This window comes from Triturus cristatus, chromosome 11 (assembly GCF_964204655.1).
Source record: "Triturus cristatus chromosome 11, aTriCri1.1, whole genome shotgun sequence".
Lineage (NCBI taxonomy): Eukaryota > Metazoa > Chordata > Amphibia > Caudata > Salamandridae > Triturus > Triturus cristatus.
In genome coordinates, this window is record NC_140594.1 from 611741039 (window position 1) to 611754111 (window position 13073).

General features: G+C 44.3%; 1 protein-coding gene across 2 annotated transcripts in view; it reads left to right on the top strand.

Annotated features, from left to right (window-relative positions):
• The window catches only part of NSD3 (nuclear receptor binding SET domain protein 3), a 1492250-nt gene that overhangs the window by 478783 nt on the left and 1000394 nt on the right, over positions 1 to 13073 (top strand). For both annotated transcript variants that reach the window (XM_085633955.1, XM_085633956.1), the window contains exon 8: positions 2330 to 2375. In XM_085633955.1, the coding sequence (XP_085490081.1) occupies positions 2330 to 2375 (46 nt within the window). The remainder of the gene's footprint in view (positions 1 to 2329; positions 2376 to 13073) is intronic.

A 13073-nucleotide genomic window follows, 5' to 3' on the forward strand; every position in this document is an offset into this window, starting at 1 on the left:
ATGATCAACTAGTTGGTTCCTGGACTCAAGGAAGCTGGACGTTACAAGAAAATACAGATACCTGGGGGTCATCTTAGACGCCAGCGGCAGCTTTAAGCCACAATGCGAGGAAATAAAAAAGAGAGGACTAATGACAGCGGTATCCCTAAGAAACTTAAAAAATAAGATCACTGGAGCAAACCTCGTTCCTTTAATAAAGGTGATACAGGCAAAACTGATCCCATCTATCACCTATGGAAGCGAAGCAATGAGAGGAATAGACGCCAAAACGGTAGACGGAACAGTAACAAGAGCCATGAGCATGATCTTTGGCTTGCCAAGGTACACCTCACCCGCGCAGATTAGACTTGAATTTGGGCTGGTAAAGGAAGAGCTGGCACGTAAAGGTGTATACTTAAAAAGCTGGCATAAAATAAGCAGGGGGGAAGCAAACACACTCAACGCTCTTCTCTGGAAGGAACTGCAAACCAAAGAAGGCTTTTCTTGGAGGACGCAATAAAACATCTGGGGGTGCGTCAACTGTGGGATCTACAAGGGCCTCTGGCGGGTTTTAAAAAAGCAGTAAATAACAGCGTTAGAAAAGAATCTCTCCTGCAGGACAAAGCTTTGACGGAGCGAGCTCATGGGTGACTAACCATACAATCTTACTCCAAGCTTAGGCCACAATTATATCTTCAGACTAGCTTTACCAAAAAAACAAAAGAGAAATTTCTGAAATCTCACCTAGGACTATTGCCTTCTGCAGACCATATGGCCCTTGGCTGCGTCCCTCAATGCCAGAAAGTGCCGTCTTTATGGGAATGACGAAGATAACATCATACACCTTATTAGCATCTGCAAGGAGCTGTTGCAAGACCGCCGGAACCTTCTGAGACCACTATTTAACAAAAAGCGAATCCGGTCATGCAGGCAAGCTGTACTGGCATGCTTTTCGGGTGACGAAGTTCAACTGAGCTGCCGATTAGTAAAATATATTGAAGCTGCAGATGTCCGCCTTAATAAAAAGAAAGAACAAACTGAAAAAGCTAAACTGATGGAACCCAGTGCATCACTTGCATCCTCAGAGCTAAAATACTCAGATAATAATGGGGGCCCAATCGGCATCTAGGAGCTCACTGGAACTTAACGCTACAAAGAATAAGCATATGGGGGATGAGAATGTCTTGCTACCCATGGGGATTATGAACTGCAACAATTAAATGCATCTTGAAGAGGAAAGCAGGTCAGCTCAATTATGTAAAGCTCTTCAATGGTAAGATAGAACTGACTTCGCAGTGGGCCAATCTTCCTTCCCGCTTGTTTTTTTTAGTAGCTTTAGACTTAGTAGTTTTTTGCAATTGTTGCTCTTTATATCTTACCACAGTATTAATATAATCTTCTATGCTGCTACAGACCCACGAAACCGTTTTTATTGATGTTGGTTTGTAATGGTTTTTATTAACTGTACAATAAAGTATTACCTTACCTTACCTAGGTGCAGGAGGTCTGAAAAAAGATTGGGTGCGGTGTCAACCTGAGAGAGCCTAGGGACGTACACTGAGAACCAAGTTTGGTATTTTGAACTACCACCGGTGGGGGGGGGGGGGGGGGGGGGACACGGTATCGGTCTATGTATACAACAAAGGAGAGAGAGGGGTGTGAAGTGACTCCAAGACTTGTTATATTGAATATTGTTATTGTTGTAAAATTTAAACGATCAATCAAACTAAGTTGAATTAAAAAAAATAATAATACTTGTGGATATTTTAGAAATCTTAAATCTTTTTTCTTTCTCATGTTGTGAAGCATTAACCATATTAGTGTTTTGATGTGGTCAAAATGTGTTTTTTTTAGCAGTATCATCAAATTGAGTAGCCTTGAAGTTGCTGGGTAAATGAACATTTTTGTCATCTGTTGTTGTTTTTGTCGCAGTTCAAAAGCCTATTTTTCCCAGTTAATGAGGCGCTTTAATTTCAAATTATTTAAACTCCCACATATGGATTTTTCACATATTTTAGAGAGACTGAGAAGACTGAGGCTTTTTTAAGAAGTTAAACCTATTGGTTACTGCGAGGCACAATATGTCTGTGTAGATTGTATGTCATGGGGAAAGAATTTGTGGTGCTAAAATATTGTTGCCAAAATATCGATTAGCCCAATATCATGAAGTTAAGTATAGATCTAAGTAGATTTAAGAATAGTAAATCTATACCTCACAATGTTGTAGTTGCTATTTTGGCTGCAATATTTTTATGGTATATTTAATATACACTAATCCATCTATATTATATTATTAGATGTTTTGTTCATTAAATGTTAATATTTCCATTGGATATCTTTATCATTGCAGGTAGATATGGTGCCAGAAGCAGCAGCTGTGACTGAGGTACAAAAAGGTGAGGTTTGGCAATGTTAAGTTTAATGTATTTTTGTGTAGTTGGACATGCTGTTGAATTCAGTTTAAGATAGTACCATTCATCAGTTCATCCCAGTATAACTGGAAATAAAGGCTAGCTACATTGTCGGAAGTGTTTTTTTATCTGCCAGTTTCTTCCTAGAATAGGTATGTCCTACATATTGTCAATTGCACTTCGGATCAGAATTTGCTTCTAAAGTAATTACTGGTCTCTCCTGCTCAATGATTTTCCTACTTGTGTGCTACCCTGTTAATTTTTGTCTGTTTCACTTTTCTTTTGTGTATAAGGTGATTCATAAATGCAATAGGTGGCTTACCATTGGTTGTTTGCAGCAGAAGACACTGGTAATCTCAATGTCCCATACTTTTGGAGCAGTCATCTGTTGCACTCTGTGTACCACCTATATGATGTCACTTTACAGTTACCTACCTTGCCAGTGGTGTAAAGGGCCACTGATACAAACAAAATATTTGGATTTTATCACTAGGACAAGAAAGCCAGGAGGCTAAATACAGGGTCACGCCCATTAGACACAGTACAGAACACCCTACCTGTCATTGATGTCATTGATGGAGAGCATCCCCAAAAGTGGCAATCTTGCTTCTTTATGGAGGTCACACCACTATAAAGTGACACGGTGGTGATATGTTTAACCCTAGGGTGAAAGTACTGGGTCACAAGAGCAAACAACTTTTTATTTCAACCAGACTCTTTGGTTATGTTTATTGGAATTAAAATGCAGTACTCAGGACTACAGGGCCCTTGAGGGACAAAGCCCATACATGCTTAAGTCCTGAGACTCCTACCAGGGAAGCAAATCCATCTTCTTATGAGGTCAGTCTTGTCTTTTTCAGTTTGCCTCTTGGGCTAATAAGTCCATCTTTTACATTTTGCGATTAGCAGTTGACAGATTGGTATGCAGAGAGCTTCGGCCAAAAACGTAATGTGGATAACACTCGTCCCCACGCTTGAGCACACAGTTGGTCTCTTGCACAATGTAAGAGGCATAAGAAGAAGCAGAATGATCATGAATAACCAACTAGAACTGAATTGACCTAACCTGCTTCAGTCTTGCTGTGATGTTGCCCAAAGACCATAGCATACCTCACCTATGATTATCACCCCACCAACGGCCCTGCAGATGCACTTTTTAGAGGAGGTACCCCCAAACAGCTATTGAACTTCTGCAAACATCCTCCTCTGGATTCAGTTCTCAAACTGCTGCCTTTCCTGGAAGGGGCTATTGAACACCATGACCTACTGAGAGAATATCATGACATTCGAGCTGGAAATAGCTGGACCAGAAGTACCCAAAACCCTTCCTCCTCCTCCCAGACCTGGCTGCCTGTTTGTTTTGCCTCCAGCGTTGGGGAAAAGGGATAACTTAGGCCCATTGCCAAGGGTGCTCTCAAAAACCTAGCTCCCTTTTGTAAATCAAGTTCAGTTTGGTTAAGGCACCATAGAACATATAAAAAGGATTCACCATTCCAAATCTTGTTTCTTTGAAGATGTATTTCAATTCTTAGTTTACAAATCATATAATTTCCCAACGTGAATGCAACAAATGTGAGGAAGAAGATGTTGAGATGGAAATGGCAAATAATAAAAAAATTTATTAAAAAAAAATTATAATTTCCCAACGTTGGAATAAGGAAAAGACTACATGTTGTGTTGACTTGCCTCATGACTTTTGTATAATGGTTAAACTCCTTACTTGCCAAAAAGATATAAATATTTAACTCTGCAATGTGCCCCATAATGTGGCTGTCTCTTTGCAGTGTAACTTGAAGGTGAAGGCTAGGGTGATTTCCAAGGCTCCCGACGTCGGGTTCTGGTACAGCGTCCTTCTGCTGTGATGCAGGATCTGGCATTCACTGTGTGTTAATGGAAATCCTGGTTCAGCTTCCAAGACCAAAATACCAGCCCAAAGCACTATTCTGCCCCAAGTTTAACTGGCCCAGACAGTCCTTATTCAGCTACTATTTCAAACTTTGATGGCTGCTCCAGCTACATATTCAGGGATGGATGTGTACCCTGTATACCCAACCACTCAGGCTCACTCCACAGAAGGAGGGTCTTCTCTGGGTAAAATTTAATTGGAGACTGCTACCAGTGAACATGGGAGCTGGAGAAGGAGCATTTGTCAGAGAAAGCTCCAAGCATCTGTAGTTTGCTGGGCATTTCTCTTTTTTAGTCTGGTAATTTTCTTCTTTTTAAAGGCAGTCTTGGAGACCGAACCGTTCTCCAGCCTCTCGTCCAGATTAGCTTTTCTGCTGGACATACTAGACTTTTCTGCAGTACACAGTTCGTCCACTTTTGTCGTTCCTTTTACTTTCAGAGTCCTTGAAAGAACAAAAAGAGCAACCTTCAGGATACTGACACAGATCTGGCTTTTTAATTGTTTCATGGTCCCTTATATTTTATCCATTCCAGCTGGATTCCTGTGTTTAGGGAGATCCAGACCTTATTTTCTGTTTTGTCTTTTGTTTATTTTTAGACTCCGGCGCATCTTCCTGATTTCTGCAACCCTCAATCTCACCTTTTGCTTTGTGGTTCAATGGCTCACAAACTGAAGGTCTCATGGCCCAAAGAGGTGTAAACTTCTGAAATAATTTTCTGTAATTCCTGTTCATGATGTGGAACTGGAATTGTTGGTAACCTCTGATGTACTACCAGGACGGTAGTGTCTCCTCAGATGTTGCTCAGAATAATCGAGGAAACTGCTACACAATTGCTCGTCAATTTAATTACTAAATCTAGAGATGGTGCAGCTCCATGCTCGTTTTGTAACACTGGTAATGAGGTTTTGCTATGCGTAGTATTGTAAATACGATCAAGAACATTTTCCTCAGTTGTTGCAGTCATCTACTGGTGGCACCATACCAAAGGAAGACACACAGTCAAATTATTTGCTAGGCTTGGAGCGTTGTGTGATGATTGAACCCTTCCAACTGGTTGGTCTTTTAAGCAATCCAAAATAGAATCCCCTGTTTTGTGGGTGCTTGCCCATGCTAGCATGTATACTTTGTGGACAGATTGCCTGTACCGATTATACAGATATGGTTCAGGTCTGGGGGGCCTTATTCTAACATTTTGAACCGCTTGAGGTAGTTAACCACCAATGCATGCCTGGTGTTCTTGATATCCTAAAAGGACTTCCAGGTCATGGTAAGGTTCCTAATGTTCGTGGCATGTGTGGTTGTAGATACACATGCTCTGCATACCTTTGTCATCTAGTGTTGGGCTTCGACTTTCAAAGTTTTTTTTGGTCAAAGAAGTCTCTACAAGTTGCAAGGTATCCTATGACTCTTTCCTTAGTAGGGAATGTGCATGGGCACTGAGTCAATTGTTTTATTCCACCTTCTTGTTCGGATGCCTACCGACAAGGCTCCTGGACATAGATGCTTTCGACATTTGCGTTTCTGGATGGTGTGTTAAGAACTTTAACCCTGTTGTTAAGGAGAAGATCTACATTGGCACTTTCTTGGCATCACCTTCAGTTTTTTTCATCATCAATGGCTAACAGAAATCAAATTCATCCTCTCAGACCAATTCCTTATGTGGTGACTTAATGACTGATTTAGATCTGAAGGATACCTATTTTCACATACCAGTATATCAGCTAGCTTTGCTTCATGGTATGTGGACAACTCTACCAATTCAAGGTGTTACCCTTCGGGATTACCACAGGCCTTAGAGTGTTCACAAAATGCTTGGGGAGGGGGGGTGTTAGTCGCCCACCTCAGGGTGGAAGGCACACATGTCTTACCCAATTTCCACGATTGGCTGATCAAGAGTACGAGCAGGCAGCAATGTCTAGTGAGCATCTGCTGCCTTTTTTCAGAACACATGCATTTCTTAAGAATGATGGCTTCTTGCATAGCCATAGTTCCCAACTCCAGATTTCACAAGGTCCTGTTTCATTAGTTTCTCTCAGCGCAGTGGTCACAAACAGAGGGTCTTCTACTTGATCTAGTGTTGGTAAGGGCCAGTTCTCCTCGCTGTTTGCAGTGGTGGAGCAGAAACCATTTTCTGCAAGGCAAGCCCTTTGTATAGGCTTTTTTGCAGGTGACCACCAGCATGAGATGAGCGCTTCTTTTTCTGGCTGAGCGGGCGCATCTCCATACCATGGCGACTCAGGGTCTCTAGTCACCCCAACAACAGGGGTTTCACCTCAACTACCTCAAGTTTCTTGCCATTCAACTGGCCCTCAAATACTTAATTCAGAACATTTTGAGCAAGGTGGTATTGATAAAAACTGATAGCATGCCCACCATGTAATACTTACAGAAACAGGACGGCACCTGCTAGCCACAACTTTCAGCACTGTTGCAGAAGATTTGTCATTGGGTGATTTACCATCAGCTACACCTCCTAGTGGAGTACCGCCCAGGGGTAGACAATGATTCAGCTGACCTGCTCAGCTGAATGCACGAGTTCCCACGACTGGGAACTCCACTAACAAGTCCTACTTCCACCATTGGGGGTTTCTGCAAATAGATCTACTTGCCACTCACTAAAACATAAAATGCCAAAACTTTGTCTCCAAGTTCCCGCAACCACATTCAATGAGAAATGCATTGTAGATGAACTGGTAAGGGAAATTTGCCTGCTGCCCCCCCTCCCATTCTTTCCATACAGAGAAGGTAAAGTCCGGCATCCAGACCCCTTGAAACTCAGTTTAGCAATTTGATACCGGAGGGATTAAATTTTAATACTCAAGTCTTACACAATACTTCATGGGCATCTGAAAGGGTGCTTGCAGACCTGCTACTAGGGCCTACAATGCAGCAGAGTGGAAAAGGATTTTCCACTATTGTGACTTGAAGAACCTAGACACGCTTAAACTGGCAGTCAAATACATTGTCTATTGTTTGCTTCACCTACAGAAAGTAGGGCTAGTGTATATTTCTTTATGGCATCTTGCAGCCATCGCTGCATATTTGAGAAATAGAGAGCATTCTTCTCCTGTCAAAATTTCTATCATTAAAGCCTCTATGGAAGACCATGCGAGTGATTCCACCTTGAGTGTCACCTGCTTCTATCTGGAACCTCACTATAGTACTCAAATGACTCATACTCTCCGCCCGTTCGAAACATTGCATTCCTATCTTCCACTATCTCTCCTGGAATGTGGCTTTCCTCTTAGCCATCACCTAACTAAGGGGCATCTGTGAGTTTCAAGCCTCACTTTGCAAGAACCTTTTATGCAGGTTTATGTAGATAGGGTTGTTCCTAGAACTGTACCTAAATTTCTTCCTAAGATGGTCTCTCCTTTCCACCTTGATCAAACAATAGAGCTACCAGTCTTTTTCTATCGCCCAGACTCTAGAGCAGAAAGGGCCTTTCATTCATACCCTATATAGTAAAAGAACCTTAATGTACTACATATAACTAAGCCTTTTTGGAAAATTCAGCAGCATTTTATTCCTTTTGCTAAACCTCGTAAAGGTCATCCAATATCAAAAGCTGACTTAGTTAGAAGGATTGTTAAATGTTTCTAATAGAGACTTTTAACCACAGATTTCCCCAGGCAGCAGACTGGATCCGGAAACCTTGGAAACAGTACCTCTGCCTGAAAATGGCACCAACCGCTCCGCACCAATGTCGTCTGTGCCACATGACATGCACCGGCCCATTTAGACTCCATCAGTGCATGACTGACCCCCACCTAGTCTGTCTGAGCTGCCTTGGGTCATCCTATTACTCCACAACCTGCGGTGACTGTGTGCAGATACACCTCAAGGTTATCCGGGAGCGTGAGACAAAGCTTTTCATTGCCTCCCACTGGAAGGCCCTGTAGGGTCGAAGGTCTGGGCCTATCCCTGTCTTGTTCCTGCGACAGCTCGCAAGACAACTCTCCATTCCGGTCACATTCATCTGGTAAGTCTATGAAAAAGAAGAAATGCAAGCAGGGTTCTTCCTCATCCCACCACCGGGAGAGGCACATAGATATCTATATTCTAGGACCAGCTCCTGCTGCCGTTCCATGGAGTAGGCTCTGGTTTGTGCTCAGCACCAGCCCAGGTTCCCCAGGCCCAAGCTACCGCTGCCCAGATCCAGAGTTTCTAAGCAACGTTGATGTTATTTGCGCTGTCAGCTTTTTCTGGTGCACTTCAGGCCCCATAGAGCCTTCACTGGCAGGACCATTTTCTGCGATGGTTGGGCCCTCTTGATCTGCACCAACTCCACCCTGCTGTCTCTACCCATGCTGGAGTATCAGCTGTCTATGCCAAAGGCAACTTTGCAGGCACCAAATGCCCCAGGCCTGTTTGACCTGACACTGCATTGGGCCAACCTTTTCTGGACCTGCCTTAGATGCTGTTTTTGACAAATACTTCTGATTCGGACACTATTCCCCAGACCAGAGAACATGTATTCCATTAAATTTTTGGCATTCATACATGTGTGAGGAGGACATTGGCCAGTATCAGGAGAATAACTGGTATGATGAGCTGTGAGCAGCTTGACACCTCACCAGATTTTCAGATATGCTAGACCTCCAGCTGCAGGTGCAGGAGGTCAAAACGAATCTCCCGTCAGAGGTGCTGCAGCCTGGTCACACTTCAGCTGTGCCTCTACTCCCATTAAATGAGGCCCAGACGGATGTTTTGCTGGGGGCCTGGACCAATTCCTGTTTGGGGTGCCTGCCAATTTCCATATTGATTGTAGTCATTGGCCGGTACTGCGAGATCCAGTCTTTATCCAGTATTGGATCTTTCATAGATTCACATGCTTGAATCATTCCCACTATCGAGGTGGGATTCTCATGGTAACAATAAATATATATACATATAGCAGTAGTAAAACATATTATAATAGGCTATAATGGTCTGCCCAGTCACTGCAGTAACCCATCCTTGTCCTTTGGCTGTATTTGAACTTTGGTTCCTTTTACAAATCAGGCTCTAGAACACTCCACAGAGAGGCAAGTCCCTCAGATTTTCTACAGCACGTCGTGTGACAGGGAGTCTCCCTGAGCTCTCCTCAGTCTTTTCTACTTCTATTGGATTTCATGAGTACAAAATGTCTGATACTTCTAATAAAGGTTTATTCAGGCCTTGTGGGTCTTGTGAGAAAAAGAGACTACATTTTGAAGATCCCCACAAGGAGCGTATTTATTGCCTTTACCCGGCTCATAAAGTCGAGGACTGTTGGATTTGCAGAACCTTTTCATCTAAAACCTTAAGACAGGGAAGGCAGATTGCTTCTTTGGCTGGAGAGGCTAAAATCCAAAACCTCTGTGGTGTCGGATGATGAAGGCAGTGGCAGTTCTCTGGCATCAGTCCGGCTGACTAAGAAGAGGGACAGGTCTGAAGAATCTCATGAGAGACTTAAAAAAAATCTTCTAAAATGTCTCTTCATGAGACAATCCACTATACCTCTAAAGAAGGGAAGCTGACATTCTCTGCTGAGGAAAAATCTGGAGAAAAAAACGACCACAAAAACACCTCAAAAAGCTGCCTTCAAACAGCCTAAAACTCAGTCTGCCAGGTCATCCTCGTCGTCGAGAAAAGCATTGTCGACGACAAAAACGCCCCCGACCTAGTCAATGCTTACTTTGTCGACGGAACCATTGACTAAGACTGTGCCATCGTCTTTGAAAATCTGTTCGCCGCTGAAAATGTCTTTGCCGTCGGCTACTATACTGTCGATGGTACCACCACCGGCAACGACACTCTCCTCAGTCGACGTCTCTCATATCGGCAATACTATCGTCGTCTAAGCCTCCACTGATGAAGACCACTGTTCCGACGACATCGTCGACGATGGTCCTTCCGTCGACAGCCTCGACGACAACTACATCAACGTTGACGACGGTCATGTCAACATCAACGATATCTGTGTCACCGTCGACGGACATCTCGTCGATGCCTCTATGGAGAAGGCCTTCTTCCTTGCAAGTAACACCAACATTGTCATCCAGATACTCGTCTACGATCCCGTGGATGAGAGGTTTTTACCAGGACCCTTCATATATATCTCCTTTGCCTCCTAGCCATTTTTTTGGAGGAATCTGAGGATCATGGGCTGTTCAGTCCAGTTCGCAGCCCCTCTCAACTTCATATAAAGTTCCAAGAGGAGGAAGATGAAGATGAGTATGATGGACATGATCAACCTATGCAAAGGCCTCCGCTATTGCTGCCTCGTCAAGAGCCTATGGTTCAAATGCCTGTGGCATTAGTGCAGGACTTGGCAGCTATGCTGCAGGACTACTATACACGTTTTCCTACTGCAGCAGATTCTGTTCAACGACAACTCTCTCCTCCGCCTGCGCTAGATACAGCAGGTCTTTCTGTTCCTACGACGGAAGCTCAAGATCTTTTGCCTGCAGTACAAGATCAGATAGTGCAGGATGATGACGACGATACAGTTGCTGAGGAAGATGAACTCCCTAAGACACCTACTACCGTCAATAAATGGGAGGATTATTTAATTCCAACACCGGCTCCTCAGGCAATTGATTCTCCTCCGGAGGACATTGGAGGTTTTCATGCCATCATGGAAAGAGCGTCAATCCGTTTTCACCTCCCTATGCCTGTTAAGCAGTCGAACTGCTTTTTATATGATTTCAAAGACCAGAACAGGAAATCTGTCTGCGCTATTCCCATCATTGACCATATTTGGGAAGAGGGTGTTAAAATTATGAAGAATCCTTTCACTGTACCTGCATTTCTTCCCAGTGGCAATAACTGCACCACCTGATAAAGATCGAAGGAGACTGGATAATATCGGGAAAAGATTCAATACCACGGTGTCACGTTGGTTCAGTCCTCGGGTTCGGATTGTTGCTTATTGTGGTCCACCTCTCGATCTACCCAAGCCATAGTAGCCGTAATGGCACAGGTCAGTGGAAGGATCAAGCGAGGGAAGGAAAGGAAGGGGACAGCAGGGAGGGAGATCTGCAAAACACAAGGAACAATATTAGCACCCTACCACTTTCCCTGACCTCCTCGCTACACCCTCCTCGCTACAGGGACAATGAAAATAGGTTTTAGTGGTATACCTGTAAAGAAAAAGAACGGCCCCCGTATCTCAAGACACCTCTACCTCTTAGCGAAGACGTTAAGCATTCGTTTCGTTGTGTTGGCTGCAAGGTGGGATACATATAATAAACAAGAAAATCATAGGGCAACATCACATAGTAACCAGAGCCTGCACAGGGATCTCGCTAATACATTTGACATGGAAAGCAGACGTTCTCCCCAGAACCTACCCCGAAATAGACTCCACTCTGCCTCACAATAGAGCATAGTCCACTACCACTCGGATTATCCCTGTTGAAATAGAGTCACAAGCACAACAACAGATATGAATGCAGCTCAAAAGAATGGTAGGGCTTCACCAAAGCATGAACCTTAGCCTATTTAATCATCCAGGTTACGGCACCTTGGATACCCTTGGGTGCTCAAAGGCATAGATATTTGCTCATGGTCCCAGAAGAACGATGTTCATGCCCAACGTAACAAATGTCCAGTTTCCAGTCTCACTGAGGCTGGGAAATACATGGGTCTCTATTAGGGGCACAGTAATAGTTATTGCCCAGCATAAAGTCGTGCCATTTGTGAAATCAAAGTGAAGAAGCAATGCAGAGTGCTCCTGCAATACCACTAGCGGTTGAGCCAGCCGAGACCAACCAATATAGAAAGTGGCTGTAAACGGGAACCAGCCCGTGAATCAATACGTGGGCGTCAAAAGTCGGCCACCCTCCCCTCCTCCGCACGAGCAAGAGAAGTGCTCATCAACGGAGGAGGGGACGGAAGATTCAAGCGGGAGCAGCGGAAGGGACTGGTGCACTGCACCCTTACCAGACCTTCAGGGTAGGTATGACGCTCCACCAATCCAGGGAACAACAAGACAACGCTCCACCAAAGGACTCTCCTGTGACCACCGAAGCTTGGATAATCCCAGGAGCAAGGTACTTCTTAGCGCGAACAGAACAGCGGGCGCCGGCAAGAATTTCCGACGCGCTGCATAGTTGCGCTTCCGCCTTTATGGGAGACGCGGCTGTGTGACGTGCGCGCGGGGATTATGGGGATTGTAGTTTATAGTGGGCGTGTTTGATCCTCTCCCGATTCACGCGCGCTTGAACCTGTGCCTGTAACAGTACACCCCTCCCTTCAACGAGAGCGCGCAAGGGGACCGGGCTAATACACGTATCGATCTTGTAGGGGCCAATATACTCGGGACTAAACACACTGTGCTTCTTGAAGCGTATATTGCGGGTTGATAGCCAGACCTTGTCTCCTTTCTGGTATAACGGACCGGGTCTTCTGTGTTTATCCGCTGAGGTTTTATACCTGCATTTCGCGGCACTTAGATGCCTTTGTGTCTTGACCAGTGTTTCCCGGCTATGAGCCACTCTCCTTGATATCTCAGGTAAGCTGGTATTGTCGTTAGGGTGGATAAACGGGAGGAATCGGGGATGGTGTCCATATGTGCAATAATACGGGGAGGCCTGCGTAGAAATGTGTGTGGCATTGTTGTAGGCTATTTCTGCTAGCCACAGGTAGTCCAGCCACTCCTCGGTACCTTTGTTCACATAGCAACGCAAGTATTGCTTGAGTGTTTGGTTAAGGCATTCGGTTTGCCCATCGGTTTGAGGGTGGTAACTCGTAGACAGGGCAGTGTTTATATGGAGCGCCGAACACCTTTTTCTCCAAAACTGAGCAGTGA